This window comes from Electrona antarctica (assembly GCF_951216825.1).
Source record: "Electrona antarctica genome assembly, chromosome: 20".
Classification (NCBI taxonomy): Eukaryota; Metazoa; Chordata; class Actinopteri; order Myctophiformes; family Myctophidae; genus Electrona; species Electrona antarctica.
In genome coordinates, this window is record NC_136801.1 from 26,898,575 (window position 1) to 26,914,049 (window position 15,475).

At 43.9% G+C, this 15,475-nt stretch overlaps 1 protein-coding gene across 1 annotated transcript in view; it reads right to left on the reverse strand.

Moving 5' to 3' along the window:
• Nucleotides 1-15,475, reverse strand: part of LOC306913025 (uncharacterized protein) — a 126,038-nt gene that overhangs the window by 59,790 nt on the left and 50,773 nt on the right. Inside the window, exons 5-7 of the mRNA XM_079489524.1 lie at nucleotides 6,131-6,241; nucleotides 4,526-4,615; nucleotides 2,789-2,974 (exon numbers count right to left, since the gene is read on the reverse strand). Coding sequence (XP_079345650.1) covers nucleotides 2,789-2,974; nucleotides 4,526-4,615; nucleotides 6,131-6,241 — 387 coding nt within the window. The remainder of the gene's footprint in view (nucleotides 1-2,788; nucleotides 2,975-4,525; nucleotides 4,616-6,130; nucleotides 6,242-15,475) is intronic.

Here is a 15,475-nt window from a genome sequence, read left to right on the forward strand (position 1 = left end):
ACAATGTTTAAAACACCAAAAGGGGTTCCCGCCCAAAATGGGTTAACTGTCCTTTTGCGCAGATCACGCAAACCTCAGCAAAAAGAAAAGGACAATATCGATGGCCTCCAACTGTAAGTGTGCTTCGCTTGGCAGGTGTGAAGGCTCATTCGAATTCTGGTGCGCATCAAACAATCGCATTCTAGTTCGCCAAAGAACTGGGCTGTCGCTTCGCTTCCAAGTGCACCTGACTTCGATTCACTGCAGGTATGCAAAAATGATGCAACTTCACCCCACGATCGCATCAAGTCTATACCGAAGTACAGGTCTGAATGCGACATCAGTGCAAAGTAATATCTCAATAGTAACAAAAAGGAACTAGCCAACCAAACACATATTCACATGGCGTCTGTTTAGCTCTTATATCATACTGGCGCCCGGGGTAAGGTAAACCCTGAGCGCCAGCGTTCTTCTTTTTGACATTTGACACCACTGCAGTCATTTGTCTGCCACTGGCAAAACTCTTACACAAGATATCCGACTAGCACACCAAGGTCAATGCAATGTTCAACAATGACCCACCCCACCCAACCGCAGCAAACGCCATGACTATGAAGAGTCACAAAGCCAGCTTCTTTACTCGGATTATGGAAGCTGTAGTTCGGAGATGGTGGAATAGTTGTCTGGCTATGTGAGACTAGTTTCCGCGCCATTGCCATAGATCTCCGTCAATTAAAGCCTTATTATTATTTAATGCTACCCTCAACACCATTGCCGTAGATCAGAGGTTCCCCAATCCCAACCACCGGTCCGCGGACCGGACACGTCCCACTGGTACGCGAGAAGGGAATCTCAAGTTTTCCCGTCGTATTTTCAAATCCATTTGAAAACAGGACTGAGAAAAAAGAGAGGACAAACACAGGCAGCAGATTGGCAGCGGATTGGCCGTTGTGCGTAGAGCACGAGCCTCAATCACCCATTGGAATGCAAATGCAACCTTTCAGGCAGCCATATGTGTCTTTGAAAACCTTTTGTGCTTACTGTGCTTATTGTGCGGTGAGGGGGACGACGACACATCTTGCCTGCCCAAAAATGTAATTCCTAGAAACTGTTTTTCCGACCTTCCTTCACAAGGTCGGGAAACTGTTTGGAAAATCAGAGGCGAAAAGTTGACTCTTCTCCTCCTTGGTATCTTCACCCCTTCATATGTGTGCACAGCCGCGGAACAACAGCTGCAGCCTATTTTATCACGATCGCGCTAATGAAACAAAACGCTACACGCCATTTAGGTCAATGATATAACGTACATTATGTTGTGATATAATTAATAATATAGCAGCGGGTAGACCTTAAGGGCCTGTCAACTGTCATGATTGTCATCCGTGAGAACGTGTTTTGGTACGATGGCGCGCGACGCAGCCCCCCCCCCCCCCCCCCCAACTTACCCGGAAGGAGGGAGGGGATGGAGGTGCTATCTATGTTGTCTGTGTAGGGGCTCCTCAGTGGCAGGTGAGCCAGTAGGGTACAACAGCAGTGGCAAGCAGTGGGACGTATTAATGGGCTTCTATTCTTTAATTGGCATAGAAAAAGTTGTAATATAAAAATAATTGGCTACTCTACATGTAAGAAAAAAGAAAGACAAATTATAATAATCCCACTACCAGAATCAGAGAGGCAACGTCGCTGTGTGCGTCAGCTCATTAGCAGCACTCCACCTGCCTCCAACTTGGCCACAGACTCTTCATCATTCTCTGTCTATGATCTATTATCCCGCCCTCAATGTCTTCACTTATTGTACAGTTAATATAAAACGCATTATTCAGGCACATTGCAGCCACCTCTTTTGCACATTAGGCCCACTCTACGCAACGTCATCAAACAGCGACGCGCACCTGTGGTAACATCATTCTACAGGGCACAGGTTTCTGCGTTAAGGGCCTTGCAAACGGGGAGCGATAAAACACACCTATAGTAAATTTCCAATGAAACCTGCGTTTTTGCTCGGAGAAGTCATACGCAAGCGTATTTATGTGAGTGCGGTCCCGTGAATTTGTTACGCGCGTTCTCGTTACGTGCACACGCCCGTGACTCACCAGACCTGGATTCTGTTTAGCTTTGCGTTGTTGTGCCCCTCTTCAATAGACCTGGAGGAGACCTGTGTTGATCCAGACCCTCTTCAATAGACATGGAGGAGACCTGTGTTGATCCAGACCCTCTTCAATAGACCTGGAGGAGACCTGTGTTGATCCAGGCAACAACGCCTGCGTTCCTCACTTCACGTTTGCAAGGCCCATTACACTTCTATTATTGTTTTCCCGCGGCACTAGAGCTTCTAGTAATAATAATAATGATGTTGTGTTCCGTCTTGTAGTGAGAATCCATGCATCAGAATTCAGAGAATTGTTGTATGTGGAAACACAAGTGATTCTTGACTTAAACATGTGTGACCGTTTCTGACCAAGGCTACGTTTTTTCTCTTTTTTTTCTCGTTTTTTTCATGTTATATGAAAGCAGGGAATCATAGCTTCAAATTGACATATTGGTTGTTCAGTGAGACCCACCAGTTTTGGAGATATGGTTTATAGATAAGAGTAATGTCTTGCAGAAAACAGTGAGTTGAGAAAAGGTTCACTTCTGCCTGTGCTATTAACGCATTTAAAAAAAAAGGAAAACAAAGTTTTTCTCCTCTCCAGAACAGTTAGTCTTGCCGCCATGACTGTCTCTGTATCAAAAGGAGTCACATATGACAACACAGTTTATATATATTATATTTATGTGACATTTTGTGTTGCCGTTGCTCGTTCCTCACCTCCAGACAGATCCAGAGGGCTGCGTGGGGCCTGGGGCTCTGGCAGCATGGGGCTGTGCTGTTTGGGGGGCTCCGAGCCCAGGGCAACGAGGGGCTGCTGCAGGGGCTGCGATATACTGGAAGACCTGTCCGCTGAGAGCGGGGCAGCACCAAACTCCATGCCTCCCAGTGCAGCATGGGAGAAACCTGAGAGAGACAAGGACAGACAGGAAAGGTCAGTTGCTCACATCTTATACATGTACATCCGGTCAGGGAGGTTCACAATTCTCACACATGGTCATCAAAGTCACTTGAATGTTTTCGAAGAGCTTTGAATGTGTGGATTTACAACTGTGTGTGCGTGTGTGCGTGCGTGCGTGCGTGCGTGCGTGCGTGGCACTGCGTGCTAGTGGTGCATTCGATTAATCGATATGGCAATATATCGATCGAAAATCCAGACGATTGGTGAATCGATCGAGAAGCTGCTGTATCGATACAGCAATAAACGGCATGAATTATCTGGGTGACGCAGTGTTGCCAAACGTACCTCTGTTTAACGTTATCAAAGCCCCCCTTGTGAGTTGCAATGCACTCCCTTCTCAGACTCAGACCCCTTGTTAGGATGTTTAGACATTTATTTTAATTTAAAGATCTCTGTGGGCCTGAAAGTGCTTTATAGCATATGTGCAACGTGGTCATTATTTTGAATAAACGTTTAATCGAGATATATCGACATATATCGTATTGTGGCCTCTGTATCGTGATACATATCTATCGTGAGATTGCAAGCAATATCCACCACTAGTGCGTGCGTGCGTGTGTGTGTGTGTGTGTGTGTGTGTGTGTGTGTGTGTGTGTGTGTACGTGTGTGTGTGTGTGTGTGTGTTATAGACCATCTGAAATGAAAATATGTGTTTCACAGTTTTAGAGCACACCCATGGTCATAATAACAGGGACAAAGATAACAACAGATGCCAAACAAAAGTTGGCTGTGTTGACGCCAGTGTGAGGTTTTCACTGTCAGTGATGATTTGGGGTTCCATGTGAACTGCTGCTGTTGTCCACTGTGTTGTATAAAGTCCAGACTCAAAACAGCATCTATCAGGATATTTTAGAGCACTTTGTGCTTCAGTATGTTGACAAGCTTTATGGAGATGCTGATTTTCCTTTTCAGCTGGATTTGGGACCTGCCCAGAGTTCGTAAGCCTTGTCGAGCCATGAGGCCCATAGGGCAGGAGCCTATCTCCTGTTTCTGTAGCGCGAGGCCGCTTGTTGTACAAGTACACCCCCTAAACATGACGCTAGTATGACGCAGGGACTTACCCCAGTCCAACCCTTGATGCTGAGTGCCAAGCAGGGAGGCACTGGTCCCAAGTCTTTGGTACTATATGACCCGGCCAGGGATCGAACCTCGACCTCCCTGTCTCAGGGCGGACACTCTAACCACAAGACCACTGACCTGCCGAGAGTACACCTTCCCTATGTCACTGATCACATGACCCCAAGTTCTAGACCTCCATTTCTAGGCTTAAACAGAAGGGGAGGGGACTTATTTCCACACAACAACTCTAAGTTATATTAATGGCATAGTTCAGTGTTGAAAATGAGTGGTATTCCCCTGGTATTATCAGACTGTACCTTGTGCTGTTTACATTTCTGACTTATAAATTATTACATCAATCAATCCATCAATCAATCAATCAATCAAGCAACAACGACAAACAAAACAGTGATGTTGTCGTTTACTGGATAGCGTACCTGAGAAAGCTCCCATCAGGTCAGAGTCCATCATCTGGGAAGAACTGGTCTGGGAGTCTAACGGATCAGGATAACCTGCCATCATGGAAGCTAGAGGCAAAGAGAAACATTAAGTTCAATTATTTTTTAGGTGAAAGTTACTCTATATAATATAATGCTTCTGGCCTGGCTGGCCCTGCGGCTCCAGAACATAGACACACTGACTGGACTGCATCTCGCATTTAGTTCTACACTGCACTTATTCAACCAGATAACCCACTTTGTTGTATGACAAACAGCCTATGCTGACATAGCCTATTTCTCATGCATACAATAGGCCCTGTTAAGTCACATGTTTGAGTCACATGTTTGAGTAGAGGTAACGATATACAAACGTTACTTTTTGTAGGTTAGATTAGTTAGGCAGGTATGTTTAATTCTACGTTGATTTAGTTAGTGATATAAAGACAAGCATAGGTTTAGGTTTATTTTGTTTATTTCTTTGATTTGGCTATGTGCGTCGTTTTCGGTTATCAGCACCTGAAATTCACAATCAAGCGGGATCTAATTCCAATTTTATGTTGCTAGTAACTTGCTACCCTCCTAGCTACAAGTTACTATTCATCACAATGCAATGCTTTGTCAGCTTGTAGATCGAGAACCCTTCGCCCCACCGACTTCAAATTCGACACACACGTTCCACACCACCACAGGGAGTGCAGTGCCTGGTGTCGTGTCGGTCGGACCCACGGTTGTTCAGAACCGCCCCAAGGCCTCTGGACCAGGCCCCTGCCCAGGGTCCATATATGGAGCTGGCCTGTTCTGACCTCACAACACTCCATATTTGGGCATGGCTGACACAGAACTCCATATAGGAATAAAGGGACACATGCAGAAATCTGACATCATTCTGACGGTGGGCATAAAAGGGACACAGACATTCATTTCCAACTTGCATCATTCCAAGTAGGCCAGTACCCAACGGGCACCGCCGTAGAGGCCCCACGGGCACCTCTCTAGTTTTTAACAATTTGTTTTAAAATAAAAGTAAAATTGTATTTTCTTTTTTAATATATTTTTTTATTTTACCCAAAATAGGGGTACCAGGTTAAAATATTTTAAAGCATATTTAAAGAATATTTTTAAAACTATATTTAACAAGGTGAAATCTTAAACAAAATGGTATTTAGAGTAAACATTGAAAGAATTCTCTGCTACATGTGGGGCTGAACAGTGACTGTGGCATAATCACAATATACCATGTGAGGTATATTGCTAAATGAATGCCCTTTAATTTGTACGTTATTATGTCTATGATACTGTACTCGTCTTTACGAATTGCAATACCAAGGTTCCTTTGAACTTGAATCCAATCAATCGGTGCAACCACGACAAGAACAATTGAACAGCATGTTTCTGAATGGAACAGAAACACGATTCTGATTAACACAAGTCAAAGGGGAATGATAGAGAGGTCATTCTGGAGGCTGGAGGTTCCCATACATTGTTAAAATACACATTTTCTCAATATCTTAATACTGGATTCTTACATGGTATTCATAGTAGCATTAGTGTTGTTGTTATTGTTGTCGTGGTAATTGTAATTCCACACGGGAGAACTCCTACCTGATAGGAACTGTGTGTCCAGGGCCTGCTGTTCGGCTGCTCGCGGCCACACCTCTCCCTGTGGCTCTGGGCGCGTCGCTGATATCTGTCCCCCCGCTGTCACTTTACAACCTGCATCAGTGGAAACATTGATTGTCCGACATTAGTTCCACCCTTCACTGTTACTAGAGTCTTGACACATTACAAATGCAAGCATGCATGCATGCATAATACAAAAGCATGTGAACGTATTCTCTCTTTCTCTCCCTCTCACTCTCCCTCTTACGCACGCACGCACACACGCACACACACACACACACACACACACACACACACACACACACACACACACACACACACACACACCCCCCTAAATACGTGTCCACAGACAAATGGCATATCCTGGCATGTGCGCAACAAATTTAGCACCTGAATTTGGTCCTAAAAGCAGATATCCCAGTCTCATGCACGACAACATGCAGTACTGCTGTTTCCTGTGAGCTGCTATGTGCCTCTGTCTCTGTCTGTCTGTCTGTATCCAGTGCAGGCTCAGCTGGCTCTGAGCTACTAACACTACTGTGAACCCTGAGCTGCACAGTGCACACACGCACATGCACATGTGCGCTCTCAGTGGGGGAGTCTGGGTTGCTGTGACTTTTCACTGTCTGTCTGTCTGGTCTGGTCTGGTCCCAGGCCCTACCGCAGCCAGAATTCCCCCACTCCCCACCCCATCCTAGCCCACGTACTCCACCCCAACCGCCCCTAGCTCCTTCTATACTCAGTCCTCATCCTCTCATCCTGCACGCTGGGCAGAGGTCTCGGCTGGCATCTGCCTAATTGTCTGATCTGATTTGGCTGTTGACACAATGGAGGGAGAGAGGTTAAAGGGGAGATGGAGAGAGAGGGGGGGGGGAGAGAGAGAGAGAGAGAGAGAGGGGGGGGGGGGAAGAGAGAGAGAGAGAGAGGGCACAGGTAAAGGGGGAAAGAACGAAGGAAGGAAGGAAGGAAGGAAGGAAGGAAGGAAGGAAGGAAGGAAGGAAGGAGAGACAGAGGAAGGCTCTCTTGGCATCCCTCATAATACAAATAAAATGCAAACACGCCCTTCCAAATTGCCCAGCAGCATCCACACAGGCTGACAGTAAGGCGAACAGACAGGGTGCTACCCTAAGTCACGCTGCCTCTTCATATCACACACAGCAATTTCTCTCCCTTTCTCTCTCTCTCTCTCTCTCTCTCTGGGCAGGCGGTGAGAAAACGTTCTGTCGACAGGGTCAGCGATTGATTGATTGATTGATTGTTAAGAACAATGCATTTGGTTTCCTTGTGGGTTTCTCTTTGCACGGTTTTGTTTGGTTCGCGTGTGGGCAGTCACGCTGTGTGCCATAACCCCAGCAGACGAGGAAGGTTAAAACACAGAGAGACCATCCCACATAGAGGTGACCAAGTTCAGCAGTGAAGCATAATGCTGTGAAAAAATAATATAAAAGAAAAACATGCCCTTATTGTGCTGCCAAAGGCACTGAAATCAGAAAGGTCTCTCTCTCTCTCTCTCTCTCTCTCTCTATGCATATATTAAATACACAGCCGGGAACTGTCGTCACCTCAACACAAGATTTTCAACTCAGCTTTCACTGGGTGGAACATCATTACTTGGGCTTTTATATTGCTCTACAAACTACAAGTTACAACATATCACATATTGCGACTGCGAAAATAAAAGGCATTCTCCTTTAACACAGCACGTACCCAGACGCACATGGGCAGAGAAACATGCGACATACTGTACTGTAACATTGACCCGACTTTCCCTTAACAGAGTTAGTCACATGGGAGTTGATTTTACATCCGGTAAGACAGTGATCCACAACTGTGACACAAGCATTTTAAAGTCTGATCTTGTATTTGAATCAGTCCCAGTCATCCAACAGCAGCACTGTGGGGTCTGATAACCTCCCAGCGAGGACACAGTCTGACCCACTCATTGTGCGGTCTCCAAGGACAGACACACACACACACACACACTAAATATAGCCTGAACGGAGACAGACAGACACAGACACATACAGAGACACACATACAGAGACAGATAAGCACACACACACACACACACACACACACACACACACACACACACACACACACACACACACACACACACACACACACACACACACACACACACACACACACACACACACACACACACACACACACACACACACACACACAGCTTTAAAGTACATCATAGTAAGTTACTGTATGTCTCGCCACATGTAGCTACTAATGATATATTCTTATATATTCTTTTCATTGAATATTACCTATTCAGGCCTGGCTCAGCGGTCCAGGCACCTTGGCTGGTAATCCAGTCTGGCAGTGTGCCGCGGGTTCGACTCCCGATCCCGACAGCCTTTACTGCATGTCACCCCCCATTTCAGCCTACTGTCTATCCCTCCATTCAAAATGTAAAATAAAGGCGAAAGCCACAAAAAAAAACCATTAAAAAAACAACCTATTCAAACAATGTAAAATACAAAATGTTCTCAACTATCAATCAATAATTGTGATATTATACAAGTATTATATATTACATATTCACATACAGTACTTACATTGTATTTGTATATGTTGGTACAAAAAAACAAGGATACGATCTTGCTAAATGTTAAGTTGAAGTTCTAAAATGAATAACAGCACACGCACACACACACACACACACACGCTGTGCTCGTGTGTTGTGTTGTACTGCAATGTAAAGTAGGTTATGTCATTTGGTCTAGACTAGTTCAGGCGTTTTCAAGTCTTAGAATTGTCACACATGACAATTTGACAAAAATAGCAGATCTACAGAGAGACACAGAAACAATGGCTGATGGCTACATCACCATTATTTTGTGTCACTCTCCCTCCCTCAGCCACTGGTTCTGTCTCTCTCACTCAGACTCCCTTGGAGCTGTTTGTCTCTCTCTCTGTCTCGCTCACTCCCTCAGCCATTGGTTCCGTCTCTCTCTCACTCAGACTCTCTCTCGCCCATGCTATTGGTTCTGTCTCTCTCTCTCCATTTTAGTGCACTCTGTACTGTGTTGTCTGACCCACATCATTATTACCAAGTGACCGTGTGTGTATGTGTTCAGCAGTCTGTGACCTTGTTCTTTATAGGTGCTATATAAATAAAGCTTTTTTATTATTATTATTATTATTATTATTATTATTATTATTATCATCACTGCTGCCGTAGGTATCGACCATCACTAGGTGTGTGTGTGTGTGTGTGTGTGTGTGTGTGTGTGTCTTCTATATTTATCTTGTCATGGTAGAAGAGCCACCATTCTCAGGGTAGTCCAGCTGTCTATGGTCCAAGTGACTGTGTGTGTGTGTGTGTGTGTGTGTGTGTGTGTGTGTGTGTGTGTGTGTGTGTGTGTGTGTGTGTGTGTGTGTGTGTGTGAAATGAGAGATTCTTTAGAAGCCAGACAGTTGTGCTACTGTACTAAAGCGTCTCAAGATAAGCTAGCTAATGCTACACTGTACAAAAGCAAAAACTCCAGCTGTCCTGTACTCCAGACGACCCCAGCCGGCCCCTTCATTGCTCCCCCAGCCCAAATATCAGCTCCTCTGGCTGTGACTCACTGATTAAGGCTAGGGCCACTGCATAAGGACCAAAGACAAACAACAGAGAGGGCGCATTAGACACAGGGGCACTTGCAAAAAAAAACAGCCCTCGACCACTTCAAAATAACTACATGTGTCAGAATGTGCGTGACAGAAAAGGCCATTCATTCCAGACAACTCCAGACTAAATAACATCGTTTTGAGCGACCTGCCGGTCACAGGTGTGTTTTTTTGTTTTGTTTTTCATTTTAGAGTAGCCAATAATTCCTTGCGTTATGCCAATTAATTCCTCCCCACACAAATGTCTGTGTTGTAACTGTTGTATCCTATACTTACTCACCTGCCAGTGAGGAGCCCCCTCACTGGCAAGTAGTAACCTGACAAACCGGTCAGGTTACTACTTGGCCTCACTCCACGAACCCACCTCACCCCTGCCCATTTTGACAGGCTGGAATGGCTTAGGGTTGACGACAGAGTACAGCATCTTGCAATGGGTCTTGTCCACAAGATTCGCTACACCACCAAGATACCCACGTACCTGTCTAAATACTTCCTTAATGTCAACAAAATCCACAACCACAACACCAGAGGGAGTTCAACAAACCATGTGCAACCCAGATTCGGCACAAACAAGGGACTAAATTAATTTCACTCCTATGCCACCAAAATGTGGAACGCCCTACCAACAGTCATTAAGACATGCGAATCCCTTGAATTCTTCAAAACCACTCTCAAAGGGCACGTACGGACAGCTGCATTTCAAAACTGGCCCCCGTAAATTCTGAATCCCCCACCCACCCCTTTTCCCCCTCACTGCATATATTTTTTTCCCTTTTTACCTCCTCTATGATGATTTCCTGTTTTTGGCTATATAGAAGTGTATATTTGTACGTCTCTAAATGTTATGATGAATTGAAAATGGCGGACCCTCTTGTAAACAAGAGTCTGTCAACTCACATAGTTGACAGTTTTTGTATTGAGTTGTACTTGAAACTGGGACTGGGAGGTACTATTCCGGCGCGTGGAAGGACTAGGCTCTGTGGGTTGACTCCTGTCCGGGCCCCTCCTACGTCTCACCAGAGTAAGTATTATATCATTTGGATGGGTTAAAATTATCCTACTACATAGAAAAAAGAACAGGCCAGAAGAACATGTGCGATCCTCAGCTGGTAACAGAAGGATAACACCATTGTATTGTGTAGGATTTAAACGTATCCCAGCTGGATTTGGAATCAATGAGCCAAGTCTTCAATGATGCATGCAATTTTATAGTGTTCCAATTATAATTTTGTCTGCTCATTTCTTTGTGTTATCACTTCCAATTTCACTTGTTTATCTTGTGCCCTGTTTGAGTTCTCTAACCTAATTGGATAACATTGTTATCCTGACCGTAAAATTATTTTATTTAGACAGGGGGACCACTATTATTGAACAAACACTCTATCTATAGTATAATGATCAGAATACAGAACTATTTGACACTTATTTTAACAAAGAAATATCACTTACCATACTTTTTAATTAAATTAAAATATGCATATATTTTGTTTTACGTTCTCTCATCAGTAATCAACTCCGTCTCCCTCCTCGTGGGTGGGACTGTTCCCATCACTGAACCAGTGTGCAGTACGTCGGTCAAAGCAACAGTGGCACAAGTGTGTCTCTGGAATTCCAACTCAATCAGTTTGAGAGGAAGAAAAATCAAACATGCCCAAATGCACATTTTAGTTTTTAGTACAGAGGGCCTGGTGAGCAGTGCAGCCAAGGAGACAGGGATGCCTGAGGGACTAATGCGCTGTGGGAGAGGGTTATGTGCGCTGACAGGCTGTGGAGGAGCAAGGAGAACCAAGGTGCATGGGATGTGACAACACCACTGCGATGTGCGTGCGTGCGTGCGTGCGTGCGTGCGTGCGTGCGTGCGTGCGTGCGTGCGTGCGTGCGTGCGTGCGTGCGTGTCTCTGCCTTTTTTTTATACCTTTATTTAACCAGTAAAAACACATTGAGACTGCGTCTCTTTTTCAAGTGGGAACTGGCCAAGCGGCAGATACATAATTACGCTTCAAAGCTACATCGTACAGGTCAAGTTATAGAGCAGCCAATAATACATCCATGAGAATACCTCCAGAAACCTATACAATATATACAACAATACTCCAAAATGGTACACTAACAATAACCAGGTACAAGAAGTTTTGCACACAAATACACAAAGTACATTTTGGACGGGGACCAAAAAACAAAAATATATGGGCATATGCGAAGGCTAGTACACATCCCAATGTGCAGGTGTTGGACTGTACAGTTAAGATGATCCTTTTGAATCACACACACACACACACACACACACACACACACACACACACACACACACACACACACACACACACACACACACACACACACACACACACACACACACACACACACACACACACACACACACACACACACACACACACACACACACAACCACCCTTTACCCTACTTTCTCCTCTCCTCTCTTTGCATCTCAGTTTATGTCAATCCATTTTACACACCTTCTTTACCTAGCCAGCCTCAAATCAGACCACAACCAAAGCTTCACGGCCGTTCGTCCTCTCGTCACACTTCAGGGAGTTTCCGAGTTTCCGAGAGGGATCTTATGCTGCCTTGAAAGCAGGAAACACACTTCTACTTATAACAAGTGGATGCACTAATAGCTGGGTCCCAATTCGTTAAAATTGTGCATTTGTTTTAGATTTTTGGCATGGTGTTAGGTATGGGCACAAGGTTTTCAAAAATCATCGCAAACGAGTTGGGCAGCCCCCCTAGTGTGTCAGTTTGCGATGAATCTAATATTAAATGGGCCAGTATATGGTTAAAAACCATAATAATTGATACAAGAAAAGTTTCAATGGATTCAATTAGTATTGGGTATGTAACATACTAAAATGTAGGGAATAATAACTTCTGGAAAGGCATAATTTTCAAGGTATGGGCATAAGGTACCGAACACCATGCCAAAAATCAAAAACTTGTCACCAAGTGCATAATTTTTTTATGTATTAAATCCCAGTTCATAGGCATTTTAAGCTCACGGCAACCATCGTGGACGCCATCTTGAAAATGATGCCTTTCCAGAAGTTATTTTCCCCCGATTTTTTTAGAATGTTATTTAGCATGTTATTTTATCAATTATTTTGTTTTTTAACCATATACTTTAATTTTAGATTCATTACAAACAGACCACTAGGCGGCAATACCATGCCAAAAATCAAAAACTTGTCACCAAGTGCACAATCTTGTTGATTTTGGAAGAATTGGGACCCAGCTATAAATAAAATGTTGTATGTTCAATGCAGTGGCACGACCGGATTTTGAAATTCAAATTCAATTTCCTGCAACTGACCACAACATCATAGCAAGAACAACACGGCAGAAAGCATGGCACCCTAGTGCTATTATAAGTACAATTATAAAACGGTGTACTTCTACTTATACCTGCAGGCATCCATGCATGTTTTTTATTTATTCATTTATTCGCTCAGAACCGAAACCTTTTGAAGATTGAAAACATTAGTTGTGAAAAGGAATGAGTTAAGACGTTTTTTCTGGAATGCAGCAGCAGTAGAGTGCTTTGTACCCTAAAAGTGTTGTACACTGGATTTTGTAGTCTGCCTTTGGAATCGTCAGCCATTATTCTCTATGAAGAAATAGCACTACTTTTAACAATATGTTCTAATTTGTCATGGATTTCATGTATCGGGCCATGGAGTGAAGCAGGAAGACTGAACACGGCTCTGTGGCACAAACCATACTTCAAAGGAAAGGGGAGAGAATTAGAATTCAGTGAAGCAAGTCGTCTCCTATGTGATACATGCACTCCCTGCAAAACTTCCAACAGCAATGTCATGACTTAAGCTGGGCTTACACTGTGTAATATTTGAGCCTCACAATTTTCACTGAGTCATAGCGAATTTGACATTTCCTTCGTGCACTGTGCGGGGGGTTGAGGAGCCGATTGACTGTTGGGATAAACTAGGACTAATCAGAATTGCCTGGACACACCAGTGGCATCAGGAAGACACTATTATGACCCGAGGGTGTAATATTAATGCGTTAACAACAAGGTGACATTGGAAGTTCCGATGCAGCCAGGGAGCCATGGGTAATCAGTAATCATCACACAGCCCCTTACTGGGGACTGTGGGATGGAGTTTCAGGCCTTTCGTTTAGGATGTATCTTTTAAAGGAGCATTCAGTGATTTGGGTGATTTGGAAAACCACCCAGTCCGCCCCAGTAACAAAATGTGCACATGTACGCTCTACAGTGGGGGGAAGTGCAACAGGCCAACAGCATGTGCACCAAGGCCCGCCCCCACTCGATCATGATTGAAGGAAGGCCCCTCTCATCCTGATTGGATGACGGTTTTGCCACCTGCCACCAAAACTGAAACTAGGGTTTTTTGACCCCAGGGGCTCACTGGGGACAGGGAGGAACTCTTTATATGGTCAGCACACTCTATAGTAGGGAGGATTATCCAGAAAAAAAGAAAAAATAAGTGATATTTGAATTAAGTCAAATCACTGAATATACCTTTAACCCATTTAGGCCTGACCTCAAAATTAAAAAAAACTAAATATTTAGTTTTCTGAAATAAATATTTTCACGATTTTTCAAAAATAGCAGACCTACAAGCTCGTAGCGCGCCACTCGGTGGCGCGCTATGAGCTTGTAGATCTGCTATTTTTCAATAGCTAAATTATAACATAATGTTTAAAACACCAAAATGGGTTAAAGTGTCTTTGGCGTCCAGAAGTGAGTGATTTACTACTGTATCTCTGCCACCGTTGACCACATCAGTGATTTCTTTTTCAGATCACATTCTTCCAACTTCATGACACTTTGTAGTTTGTTTGATTGTACTTGGGCAGTTATGACTGTGATAGTATAAATATATTTTAGGCTTTTAGGCTTATGCCACCATAGAGATGATTGACTTTCAAAACAAATAGAGAAACGTTGTCAGGGAATAATCATTTTTTGTGTTGATTCCATTCGATTCCTCTGGGCTTTCAAATGAAACTTTATTGACAATTGTCTTTTTGATTTGATTTCTTTGAAAAGCAATAAAACCACATGGCTACAGCAGTTTGAGGATTACACAAGAAAGTCCTGCTGAGACTACAATACAAAACACATGACAGTAGCATATACTGTACAGTTCATACGGTACAATAACAGTGTGAGTGCCCAAGTCGGGCTTGATAATCGGAGTGGTGTGTGTGTGTGTGTGTGTGTGTGTGTGTGTGCACATAAATCGTGAGATTTGGCTTCACCATGGAGCGATTTGCTCGTACAGTAGTATAGTAGAGTAGTAGTGTGCTTTATCAGACCTCGAGCTTCAGTGACGGATGCATGGAGCATTGGATCAGCACTTTACACAACTCCTGACTCATGTGAACACGCACGCACTCACATGTACACGCTTATAAAATGATGACACACACACACACGCACACACACACACACGCACACACACACACACACACACCTTTAAATGGGGGAACTAGTAGAGCAGATGAAAGGCTTTCTGCCTGCAGAAAAGACTTGAGTAAGGGAGGAATTATGCCGCTCCCAGCTCAAGGATTAAAGCCCATCATGAATATTTAGAGGAGATTTATCCCTCATTTCAAGCAAGTCACTTCTTCATGTCTAGAAAGGCTGATGGTGTAGCTTCCTCTGGTAGAAATAGTGCCCATCAAAAACAGAGTTTA